A 13,706-nucleotide genomic window follows, 5' to 3' on the forward strand; every position below is an offset into this window, starting at 1 on the left:
AAAAAATATACTCCAAAAAAAAAGTAAAAAAAAAAAAAAAAAAAAAAGCCAGTGTTGAGACTCACACTAATTACAAAGGGGAAGATCACCTCCCAGGGGAAAATAAAATAAAAAATGCAATACAGGAGACAGCTTCAAGACGGTGCAGGAGTAAGAAGTGGAGATCACCTTCCTCCTGACAAATACATCAGAAATACATCTAAACGTGGAACAAACCCTACAGAACACCTACTGAACGCTGGCAGAAGACCTCAGACCTCCCAAAAGGCAAGAAACCCCCCACGTACCTGGGTAGGGCAAAAGAAAAAAGAAAAATCAGAGACAAAAGAATAGGGACAGGACCTGCACCAGTGGGAGGGAGCTGTGAAGGAGGAAAGTTTCCACACACTAGGAAGCCCCTTCATGGGCGGAGACTGCGGGTGGCAGAGGGGGGAGCTTCGGAGCCGCGGAGGAGAGCACAACAACAGGGGTGCGGGGGGCAAAGTGGAGAGATTCCCACACAGAGGAGCGGTGCCGACCGGCACTCACCAGCCCGTGAAGCTTGTCTGCTCCCCTCCCGGGGCGGGCGGGGCTGGGAGCTGAGGCTCCGGCTTCGGGTCGGAGCGCAGGGAGAGGACTGGGGTTGGCGGCGTGAACACAGCCTGAAGGGGTTACTGCACCACGGCTGGCCGGGAGGGAGTCCTGGAAAAGGTATGGACCTGCATAAGAGGCCAGAGACCATTATTTTGGGGTGCACGAGGAGAGGGGATACAGAGCACCACCTAAACAAGCTTCATAGACGGGCGCAGGCCGCAGCTATCAGTGCAGAGACCAGAAACGGGCATGAGACGCTAAGGCTGCTGCTGCCACCACCAAGAAGCCTGTGTGCGAGCACAGGTCACTATCCACACCTCCCTTCCGGGAGCCTGTGCAGCCCGCCACTGCCAGGGTCCTACGATCCAGGGACAACTCCCCCGGGAGAACGCACGGCGCGCCTCAGGCTGGTGCAACGTCATGCCGGCCACTGCCGCCGCAGGCTCGCCCCACATCCGTACCCCTCCCACCCTGCGTCCTGAGTGAGCCAGAGCCCCCTAATCAGCTGTTAATTTAACCCCCTCCTGTCTGAGTGAAGAACAGATGCCCTCAGGCGACCTACACACAGAGGAGGGGCCAGATACAAAGCTGAACCCCAGGAGCTGTGCGAACAAAGAAGAGAAAGGGAAATCTCTCCCAGCAGCCTCCAGAGCAGCAGATTAAATCCCCACAATCAACTTGACGTACCCTGCATCGGTGGAATACCTGATTAGACAACGAATCACCCCAAAATTGAGGCGGTGGACTTTGGGAGCAACTGTAGACTTGGGGTTGGCTTTCTGCATCTAATGTGTTACTGCTTTTATGTTTACCTTAGTTTACTATTTAGAGCTTATTATCATTGGTAGATTTATTGATTTGGTTGCTCTCTTCCTTTCTTTTTTTTTATATATATATTTTTCCCTTTTCTCCTTTCTGAGGGTCTATGTGTATGCTTCTTTGTGTGATTTTGTCTATATACCTTCGCTTTTACAATTTGTCCTAGGGTTCTGTCTGTCATTTTTTTTTTTAAATAAAGTTCTTAATACTTGTTATCATTGATGGATTTGGTTTAACACATGGTTGCTCTCTCTTTCTTTCGTTTTTTATTACTTTATTTATTTTTATCTTTAATGATATATTTTTTATTTTAATTACTTTATTTTTCTTTGTTTCTTTCTTTTTCTCCCTTTTCTACTGAGCCGTGTGGCTGACAGGTTCTTGGTGCTCCAGCTGGGTGTCAGGCTTGTGCCTCAGAGGTGGGAGAGCTGAGTTCAGGACACTGGTCCACCACAGACCTCCCAGCCCCAGGTAATATCGAACAGTGAAAGGTCTCCTAGAGATCTCCAAATCAACGCTAAGATCCAGCTGCACTCAATGACCAGCAAGCTACAGTGCTGGACACCCTACGCCAAACAACTAGCAAGACAGGAAGAAAACCCCACCCATTAGCAGAGAGGCTGCCTAAAATCATATGAAGTTCATAGACACCCCAAAACACACCACCGGACGCGGTCCGGCCCACGAGAAAGACAAGGTCCAGCCCCACCCACCAGAACATACACACTGATAACCTCCACCAGGAAGCCTACACAAGCCACAGAACCAACCTTAACTACTAGGGACAGGCACCAAAAACAACGGGAACTACGAACCTGCAGCCTGCAAAAAGGAGACCCCCAAACACAGTAAGCTAAGCAAAATGAGAAGACAGAGAAACACACAGCAGATGAAGGAGCAAGATAAAAACCCACCAGACGTAACAAATGAAGAGGAAATAGGCAGTCTACCTGAAAAAGAATTCAGAGTAACGACAGTAAACAGGATCCAAAATCTTGGAAATAGAACGGAGAAAATACAAGAAACGTTTAACAAGGACCTAGAAGAACTAAAGAGTAAACAAACAAGGATGAACACCACAATAAATGAAATAGAAAATCCTCTAGAAGGAATCAATAGCAGAATAACTGAGGCAGAAGAACAGATAAGTGACCTGAAAGATAAAATAGTGTAAATAACTACTACAGAGCAGAATAAGGAAAAAAGAATGAAAAGAACTGAGGACACTCTGAGACCTCTGGGACAACATTAAACGCACAAACATTCGACTTGCAGGGGTTCCAGAAGAAGAAGAGAAAAAAAACAGGGACCAAGAAAATACCTGAACAGATTACAGTTGAGAACTTCCCTAATATGGGAAAGAAAATAATCAAGATCAGAAAGTGCAGAGAGTCCCATATGGGATAAATCCAAGGAGAAACATGCCAAGACACATATTAATCAAACTATCAAAAATTAAATATAAGGAAAAAATATTAAGAGGAGCAAGGGAAAAGTAACAAATAACATACAGGAGAATCCACATAAGGTTAACAGGTGATCTTTCAGCAGAAACTCTTAAAACCAGAAGAGAATGGCAGGACATATTTAAAGTGATGAAAAAGAAAAACCCACAACCAAAGATTACTCTCCCCAGCAAGGATCTCATTCAGATTCAATGGAGAAATTAAAACCTTTACAGACAAGCAAAAGCTAAGAGAATTCAGCACCACCAAACCAGCTTTATAATAAATGCTAAAGGAACTTCTCTAGGCAGAAAACACAAGAGAAGGAAAACACCTACAATAACAAACCCAAAACTATTTTAAAAATGGTTAATAGGAACACACATATCAATAACTACCTTAAATGTAAATGGATTAAATACCCCAACTAAAAGACATACACTGCCTGAATGGATACAAAAATGAGACCTGTATATATACTGTCTACAAGAGACCCACTTCAGACCCACAGGCACATTCAGACTGAAAGTGAGGGCATGGAAAATAGTATTCCATGCAAATGGAAATCAAAAGAAAGCTGCAGTAGCAATTCTCATATCAGACAAAATAAACCTTAAAATAAAGAGTATTACAAGAGACAAAGAAGGACACTACATAATAATCAAGTGATCAATCCAAGAAGATATAACAATTGTCCATATTTATGCGGCCAACATAGGAACACCTCAATACATAAGGCAAATGCTAACAACAATAAAATGGGAAACTGACAGTAACACAATCATAGTAGGGGACTTTAACACCCCACTTTCATCAATGGACAAATCATCCAAAATGAAAATAAAAAAAGGAAACACAAGCTTTAAATAATATATTAAACAAGATGGACTTAATTGATATTTATAGGACACTCCATCCAAAAACAACAGAATACACTTTCTTCTCAAGTGATCATGGAACATTCTCCAGGATAGATCATATCTTGGGTCACAAATCAAGCATTGGTAAATTTAAGAAAATTGAAATCGTATCAGGTATCCAATTCGACCACAACGCTATGTGACTAGATATCAATTACAGGAAAAACTCTGTGAAAAATAAAAACACATGGAGGCTAAACAATACACTACTTAATAACCAAGAGATCACTTAAGAACTCAGAGGAAATCAAAAAATACCTAGAAACAAATGAAAATGAAAACACGATGACCCCAAACCTACGGGATGCAGCAAAAGCAGTTCTAAGAGGGAAGTTTATAGCAATACAGTCCTACCTCAAGAAACAAGAAACAACTCAAATAAACAACCTAACCTTACACCTAAAGCAATCAGAGAAATACAACAAAAAAAACCCCAAAGTTAGCAGAAGGAAAGAAATCATAATCAGATCAGATATAAATGAACAAGAAATGAAGGAAACAATGGCAAAGATCAATAAAACTAAAAGCTGGTTCTTTGAGAAGATAAACAAAACTGATAAACCACTAGCCAGACTCATCAAGAAAAAAACGGAGAAGACTCACATCAACAGAATTAGAAATGAAAAAGGAGAAGTAACAACTGACACAGCCAAAATACAAAGGATCATGAGAGATTACTACAAGCAACTATATACCAATAAAATGGATAACCTGTAAGAAATGGACCAATTCTTAGAAAAGCACAACCGTCCAAGACTGAACCCGGAAGAAATAGAAAACAGAACCAGACCAATCACAAGCACTGAAATTGAAACTGTGATTAAATATCTTCCAACAAAGGCCCAGGACCAGATGGATTCACAGGCAAATTCCATCAAACATTTACAGAAGAGCTACCACCTATCCTTCTCAAACTCTTCCAAAATACAGCAGAGGAAGGAACACTCCCAAACTCATTCTACGAGGCCACCATCACCCTGATACCAAAACCAGACAAAGATGTGACAAAAAAAGAAACCTACAGACCAGTATCACTGATGAACATAGATGCAAAAGTCCTCAACAAAATACTAGCTAACAGAATCCAGCAGCACATTAAAAAGATCAGACACCATGATCAAATGGGTTTTATCACAGGAATGCAAAGATTCTTCAATATATGCAAATCAATCAACGTGATACACCATATTGACAAACTGAAGAGAAACCATATGATCATCTCAATAGATGCAAAGAAAGCTTTCGACAAAATTCAACACCCATTTATGATTAAAACCCTTCAGAAAGTAGGCATAGAGGGAACTTACCTCTATGTAATAAGGGCCATATATGACTAACCCACAGCCAACATCGTCCTCAACGGTGAAAAACTGAAACCATTTCCACTAAGATCAGGAACAAGACAAGGTTGCCCACTCTCACCACTATCAGTCAACATGGTTTTGGAAGTTTTAGCCACACCAATCAGAGAAGCAAAAGAAATAAAAGGAATCCAAATGGAAAAGAAGACGTAAAACTGTCACTGTTTGCAGATGGCATGATACTATACATAGACAATCCCAAAGATGCTACCAGAAAACTACGAGAGCCAATCAATGAATCTGGTAAAGTAGCAGGATACAAAAGGAATGCACAGAAATCTCTTGCATTCCTGTACACTAATGATGAAAAATCTGAAGGAGAAATTAAGGAAACGCTCCCATGTACCACTGCAACAAAAGGAATAATACCTAGGAACAAACCACCCTAAGGAGACAAAAGACCTGTATGCAGAAAACTATAAGACACTGATGAAAGAAATTAAAGATGATACAAACAGATGGAGAGATATACCATATTCTTGGATTGGAAGAATCAACACTGTGAAAATGACTATACTACCAAAACAATCTACAGTTTCAATGCAATCCCTATCAAACTACCAATGGCATTTTTCACAGAACTAAAAACAAAAATTTCACAATTTGTATGGAAACACAAAAGACCCCAAATAGCCAAAGCAATCTTGAAAAAGGAAAACGGAGCTGGAGGAATCAGGCTCCCTGACTTCAGACTATACTACAAAGTAATCAAGATAAAATGGTACTGGCACTAAAACAGAAATATAGATCAATGGAACAGAACAGAAAGCCCAGAGATAAACCCACGCACATATGGTCACCTTATCTTTGATAAAGGAGGCAAGAATATACAACAGAGAAAAGACAGCCTCTTCAATAAGTGGTGCTGGGAAAACCAGACAGCTATATGTTAAAGAGTAAAATTAGAACACTTCCTAACACCGTACACAAAAATAAACTCCAAATGGATTAAAGACCTAAATGTAAGGCCAGAAACTATCAAACTCTTAGAGGAAAACATAGGCAGAACACTCTTTGACATACATCACAGCAAAATCCTTTCTGACCCACCTCCTAGAGAAATGGAAATAAAAACAAAAATAAACAAATGGGATGTAATGAAACTTAAAAGCTTTTGCACAGCAAAGGAAACCATAAACAAGATGAAAAGACAACCCTCAGAATGGGAGAAAATATTTACAAACAAAGCAACTGACAAAGAATTAATCTCCAAAATATACAAACAGCTCATGCAGGTCAATATCAAAAAAACAAACAACCCAATCCAAAAATGGACCAAAGACCTAAATTGACATTTCTCCAAAGAAGATATACAGAACCAACAAGCACATGAAAGAATGCTCAACATCACTAATCATTAGAGAAATGCAAATCAAAACTACAATGAGGTATCACTCCACACCTGTCAGAATGGCCATCATCAAAAATTCTACAAATGATAAATGCTGGAGAGGGTATGGAGAAAAGGGAACCCTCTTGCACTCCTGGTGGGAATGTAAATTGATACAGCCACTATGGAGAACAGTATGGAGGTTCCTTAGAATACTAAAAATAGAACTACCATACGACCCAGCAATCCCACTACTGGGCATATACCCTGAGAAAACCATAATTTAAAAAGAGTCACATACCACAATGTTCACTGCAGCTCTATTTACAATAGCCAGAACATGGAAGCAACCTAAGTGTCCAAAGACAGATGAATGGATAAAGAAGATGTGGCACATACATACAATGAAATATTACTCAGCCATAAAAAGAAATGAAATTGAGTTATTTGTAGTGAGGTGGATGGACCTAGAGTCTGTCATACAGAGTGAAGTAAGTCAGAAAGAGAAATACATCAATACCATACGCTAACACATATATATGGAATCTAAAAAAAAAAAAAAATGGTTCTGAAGAACCTAGGGGCACGACAGGAATGGAATAAAGACGCAGATGTAGAGAATGGACTTGAGGACACAGGGAAGGGGAAGAGTAAGCTGGGACAAAGTGAGAGAGTGGCATGGACGTATATACACTACCAAATGTAAATTAGATAGCTAGTGGGAAACAGCCACATAGCACAGGGAGATCAGCTCAGTGGTTTGTGACCACCTAGAGGGGTGGGATAGGGAGGGCGGGAGGGAGAGAGACGCAAGAGGGAAGAGATATAGGGACATATGTGTAATTATAGCTGATTCACTTTGTTATAAAGCAGAAACTAACACACCACTGTAAAGCAATTATACTCCAATAAAGATGTAAAAACAAAATGCAATATGGTGCACGTACTACATATGTTATATAACACATCAGTTAGGTCTGGGACAGCACTACTTAACTATACACAAGGTATTTCTGTGTATATAAACATTCATTCGTGATACTTCAGGGTCACATTTTATCAATAAATTGTTAACGAAAAAAACCCTTGTTCTTGAAATCTTTTGGCATTTGAAAATGAATATTAAAGGACTATAAACCTATAAAATTTTCATTCTGACTTAACCTGGCTCCACAAATTACCAATATTCATAAAACCTTCAAACTATGCTTTTGAAACGTGCAAATGTAAGAAAAGACACTTATTTTCCCATCCTTCTGATTTACAAAATATAAGGTAATTATGTAAGTTGATAACTGGAGGAAATGAGAAAAAAGCAGAAGGGATCAGGAAAAATCAACAACAAAAAATTTAAGAATAGGCTAATGGAGGATCAGTAACAAAAAAACACAGAACAAAAAGTCTGTTGCTGTGCACTCTGAGGTGAATTACTACATCTGTGTATAGCGTTTTTCTCTATGGCTAAAAATTATGTTTTGATATAGACAAACACATATTTGTAGGTATTTTGATAGAGACAAACACATATTTACAGATAATCTTACATGTCTATTTTCTCTTCGTCTCCAAGCAGCTAACTCTTTAGAAGCTAGTTCTTCTGGACTCATTCTTATAAGGTGATCAGGGGTTACTTCTCCTTTTAGCACTTTTTTAAATAATATCTGCAGGTATTTAAAAATGGGAAGGAAAGGAGAGAAAAACATTTTTAAAAGAACGAGGAGCTGCTGTATAGAAACTTGTAATAAATGAAGATGAAATTTTGAAACCTAATTTACAAATGTTTAATGATTCACGTATTACCTCCTGCAAAGAGAATAAATGACAGCCTTGTGTTCTAGAAACTTACCATCTAAGGTAGCTAAATACACATTTTGTATAAAAACACAATAGAGAAGCATGTATGGTGAAGTCATTACAACATCTTTGCAAAGTTGTATTAAGTCTTCCCAGGGACAGACACTGTCACAATAGCTAACCCATGACTATATGAAAGATACTGCATAAAAGAACTTTACTGAATGTGATGTCTTTCATATTTTTAAGATTTCATATGTTTAAATCCTAACAGGCTTACAGGGGACTCCAGAGCAAAGAACCAACTGTTAAGAAAAAACCTGAAGGAAGTAAATATTTACTTGAAGAAAAGCTTTCAGATTACGTAATTCAAAAAGTATCTGATCCCCTGCACCATGATGGCAGATTGTACAATGTAGATTTTTCTTATGTAGCTGTTAGCATACTTCAAGAAAATACCTCATATCACACACTACGGCAAATACCATTACACAAACTGACAAACTGATATCACTCGTGTGAAAACGTTGTAAAACTTAAACAAATGTGTAAGGAGTTTGCATCTACACCCACAGCTTTCAGATTTCTTCTAAGTCCCAGGAAAAGATTAAGGATTAAATTAAAGTTTACTCCACTGCTAAGATTCTTAGAACTAGTCATATTTAAATTAATAACAATATTTTAAAACAGCTTTCTTTTTTATCAAAATGTAAATTATTTTCTTAAGCAGTGTAACTCTATTTTCAAATTTACATCAGAAGTATTAAATACATAGTGTTACAAATTTTGGTTTAACAGTGTTTTTGAAGAATACATATGAATGAATTTTTTAATAAACTGGATTAAACAAGGGACATAAAGGAAAGAAAATTCACATCAATCGGGTTAAGATAGATTTAGTATTTTATATTTTAACAGACATTGCATAACACTAGTCACCACTGTTCAGAATTCATAACTCAGTTCAGTAGCAAAAGACTAGGTCTCACTTCAAGAAATAAATTATAGATCTATTGTATGAAAATCATAAATCTCTATGTATTAGGAAAGTTGGAAGCATAAAGATCCAGACATGAACAAAACATACTTACATTGTTTTTAGGATCTTTCAGATTGAACATCAAACTTCTATATTTGTTCTTATATTTAGCATCTGTGTCCCGAAAAAAAGAGAAAAGCTCTTTTTCAATTTTTGTGGCAACTTTTGCTGCCTTTTCCTCTGGTACCTTCAAATTTGAGTCTGTAAGTCTTAAAATGAGAATAATTCAATTATTTTCCAAATACATGAAGCGTATATTATTCAATCTTCTACAATAGCAACGCGTGTTACCTTTTCATAAGAATATCTTTGAGAGAATGCCGGACGCTCTGTCGGATCTGGTCTGTGGAAGGCTTGGAGGCAAGAGCCGCCGGAGGATGTGCACCAGGGGGGCCCTTTTCGGTTTTCTTCTTCTTTGTCTCTTGCTTCTCATGAGCACCTAATTTAAATAAATATCAAAACTCACTAAATTGCTTTGAAAAAGGTATTTTCCTTTTTAATGCACAATGTAAGTGGACTGATTAAAAATCACTATTTTAAAATCATAAGATCAGACTCCATATTCCACACTGAAATATTCCTGACATTGAAATTCTAATCTATGTATGATGACAGATGATAACTGTAAAAAGTGGCCCTAATGTTATAAAATGTATATACCCCTTTCCCATATTAGATAATGGTTTTTAGAGCTACTTTTCATATATATATATATACCTGTAAAAAACTATTTAGAAAAATTGATCTGAACTTATTAGGTGTGCAGATAATGTAATGTCCTTACTAATACCACAAAATTGGTGAATCTCCTCTGGTTTTAAAACAATTGTGTTAATTTGAATGTTAAGCTTTTCAAATGATTTTTCATTCCATCATTACTCATTTATGCACATCTTCAGAATCTCAGTGTCCTACAAACTCCTCATTCCAACAATTCTTAAATCGATCATTTTTTTACCATTCATGTCCTCACTTTCCCACACAACCAACTTTGGCCAGGTAGCCCAACACCTGCCATTCCGTTGCAGCCTGAACATCTTAATTCTCTCTCCTTTAAACATCAGCACTGGCAAAAACCACAACCTGGTGAAAGCTAACTTTTATCCTTCACCCAAACAGCCAACAAATAGCTGAAGGTAACTGGAGAAAGTAAGCACTGGTGCTGACAGATCTCACTTTAAATTTACAACCACAAATCTCAAGTAGAGAGCTCAATCTGCCACCCTAATCCTATTAAACTATCCTAGTAGTTTACTAGTGCTCTCCCACTTTCCAAAAATGTATTTTATGCTTTTTCTCCTTTCTTCTCAAACCAATGATACCTCCAACTTGGACCTCATTTGATTTTCTCACTTCGTATTTCACTGAGGAAGCAAAGCAGTGTCAGCTATTTTCCCATCACCAAACCTACTAACATACCTCATGTGTCCCCGCTCCTTCCACATGCAGCTTTCCCTACTGTTACAATGCATCAGCCGTCCTTTCCTATGACCAACCCCTCCAGGAGAATCCTATTCCCCTCTGATCTCTTCATGGATTTTGAACCTCAACTATCGCCTCTCTCTGTCGCCCACATCATCAAATTCTCTCGCTACTGGATCATTCCCATTAGTCTTACAAACATGCTATAATATCTCTTTAAAGAGAAATCCTGACCTCATATCCACCTCTAGCCACTACACCATTTCTGTTCCCTTTAACAGCAAAATTCCTTCAAAGAGTTATTCATAATCACTATCTCCAGTTCCTCACCCTCCATCCTTCCACACGCCACTGTAACTGGCTTTTGTCCCCACTGCTCCACCAAAACAACTGTCTAGCCAGCATCTGACACAATTGATCACCACCTCCTTCTTGGAACTTCACCTGACTTCCAGGCCACCATGGTCTCTTAGTTCTCTTACCTCAAAGGCCATCTCTTCGTCTCCTTTGCTGGATCCTCTCTTCCTCCCAAGTTCTAATTGCTGACGCACCCCAAGGCCTCTGCTTCTGCCCCTTCATTATCAAACTCTCTCTGTAGCTCTTTATATCTAAGTGCTTGATTTAAAATAACACCTATGCACTGACAGATCCCAAATTTATATACCATTGCCCAAAGTCCAGACTCATCAGCCAAAAATTTACTCAAAATATCTCCACTTGGATCTCTAATACCCATCTCGAAGTTAAAATACCCATATTTTTCAATTTTCCTCCCCAATCTCTTTCTCATCTCTGCAAACAGCACCAACACTGATCTAACCACCTCCTAAGACTCTTCTTTCCTTCACCTACCTACACCTAATCCAACAGCAAGTTCTGCCAAGTCTACTATAAAATATATATGAATCTGACCACTTCCCTCACTGTACCTCTGTTCCAAGCTACCACTCTTTCTTTCCTAGGATACGGCTAAAGACTCCTAACCAGTCTACTCTCCTTCTCTCCTATCCTCCTACAGTCCAGGCTCCACAGGAAACCACAGTGAGCCATCACTCTCTTGTACAAATTCCTCTAAAGGTTCCCCATTATATTGAGAACAAAAAAAAGTAAACTCCTGTCATGGCCTCAAAGTTCCTACATAATTTTGTCTAAACTCACCTTCCACCACCATTCTATCCCTCGTGTATTACATTCTAATCATTCCACAGGATTTTCTTGCTCCTCAAATGCAGAGGCTATCTCCACCTCAAAGCCTTCAGCTTGGCTGTGCCCTCTATGGATTCCTTCCTCCCAAACAACTCTGCATCCCTTTAGATCCCACAGCACATTACCACCTCCATTCTCTCTGAAACAAACTCCCTCCCACTCTCCTTGACCTTGACTCTCTATCCCATTACTCAACTTTTTCTTTATAGTGCCTAAATTCTCTAAAAATAGCACACCACTTTATCTGTCTACCTGTTATCTGTCATTTCCCATTGGTATTTAAGTGCCATGAGGGCAGGGGCCTTATCTTACTAAGTTCATTAGTACTTTCTCAGAATTTGGACCAATAATTCTTATTTCAAGTAGGGTCAATCACCTAAACTGTTTTTCTTGCCTTTAAAATGTAAAAGTTTTTAAATTTCCCTAAATATACTAACTGAAAGTATATGAAATAAAATATAAATACATTAGTATATAGTAATTTCTATTATTCTTACTACCTGGTTTTGAAGCTTTTTCTCCTGTGCAAGTAACAGCTGTAGACTCTTTTGTTATTTTTTCACTTTTTTCTTCTGAGGATCTCCGAGGTAAAACTGGTTGTCCCATCTTTCGAAGAGGAGCTAGCTGCCATTTTTTTATTTCACTATCCCTACAGTCTGATGAGTTTTTGCCTTCACCAGACTCCTAGGAAAAATAGTATTTAATTAATTAGAATGAAAACTACTAAACTATCTTTAAATACAAAGCAAGCCTCCTGAGCATGTGGATTGAAAAAATTAGTATGACAAGCTATTAAGATATCAAACATATTCCACTCTTTAGCCCAATAACTGTTTTTTGAAGATATATAAAACTCAATTAACTGCAAAAAGGACCTTCACCGTTTCATCCAAAATCCATTTGTTAAGCACCTATTTTCTGCAGAACACGTAACAACAGTCTGTAATGGGGAACTAAAAAACATTGAGAAATAATGGCATTAGAAAGAAAATTAGGTATAAGATAGTAAGGGTCCTCTTCGTCGGCTGCAGATATGAAAAAAAGAGGGGGGGATTGTGGAGAAATCAATTATCTGTATTTTTTTACTACTTTCTAGAACAAATGAAGTCACATTTACCTATAAATGTATCAAATTCTCAGTGTACCTACTGGCAATTTTAACTCCTATAAGGTAGAACAAACCATCAGGACACCTACTATTTTTGTCCTAATTATAACCCACAAAGAACTACAAATGAAACCAGAATTGTGAGACCCTTGGGAGTTAATTAATCACATCATACCAGTCTTCACTGGTGGGGAAGTGGTTAAAAATCCGCCTGCCAACATGCAGGGGACACGGGTTTGAGCTCTGGTCTGGGAAGATCCCACATGCCGCGGAGCAACTAAGCCCGTGCGCCACAACTACTGAAGCCCGTGAGCCTAGAGCCTGTGCCCCACAACAAGAGAAGCTACCGCAATGAGAAGCCCACGCACCGCAATGAAGAGTAGCCCCCGCTCGCCCAAACTAGAGAAAAGCCCGCACACAGCAACGAAGACCCAACTCAGTCAAAAAATAAATAAATTTATAAAAACAAAAAATCACATCATACCAGTGAGAAGAATACTTGTGTATAGAAATATAATCATAGTTTTTAAGAAGATAGAGTATATACAAAAAATCGATTTTCTCTAGACTGGGAATCCTATAATTTTTTAATTTACTTGTTTATTTTCTACCTCTCCAACTAGACTTACTTGAGAGCAGGAACATTTCTCAATCAGTCATACATACTCAAATCTGGTACCATGCTTGGC

General features: G+C 38.6%; 1 protein-coding gene across 1 annotated transcript in view; it reads right to left on the bottom strand.

The window, feature by feature from the left end:
* Positions 1-13,706, bottom strand: part of PHF3 (PHD finger protein 3) — a 44,439-nt gene that overhangs the window by 14,156 nt on the left and 16,577 nt on the right. The window contains exons 5-8 of the mRNA XM_024761609.1: positions 12,410-12,593; positions 9,573-9,720; positions 9,334-9,490; positions 7,993-8,109 (exon numbers count right to left, since the gene is read on the bottom strand). Of these exons, the coding sequence (XP_024617377.1) occupies positions 7,993-8,109; positions 9,334-9,490; positions 9,573-9,720; positions 12,410-12,593 (606 nt within the window). The remainder of the gene's footprint in view (positions 1-7,992; positions 8,110-9,333; positions 9,491-9,572; positions 9,721-12,409; positions 12,594-13,706) is intronic.

The sequence above is a fragment of the Neophocaena asiaeorientalis genome, unplaced genomic scaffold (assembly GCF_003031525.2).
Source record: "Neophocaena asiaeorientalis asiaeorientalis breed wild unplaced genomic scaffold, Neophocaena_asiaeorientalis_V1.1 scaffold169, whole genome shotgun sequence".
NCBI classification, from domain to species: domain Eukaryota; kingdom Metazoa; phylum Chordata; class Mammalia; order Artiodactyla; family Phocoenidae; genus Neophocaena; species Neophocaena asiaeorientalis.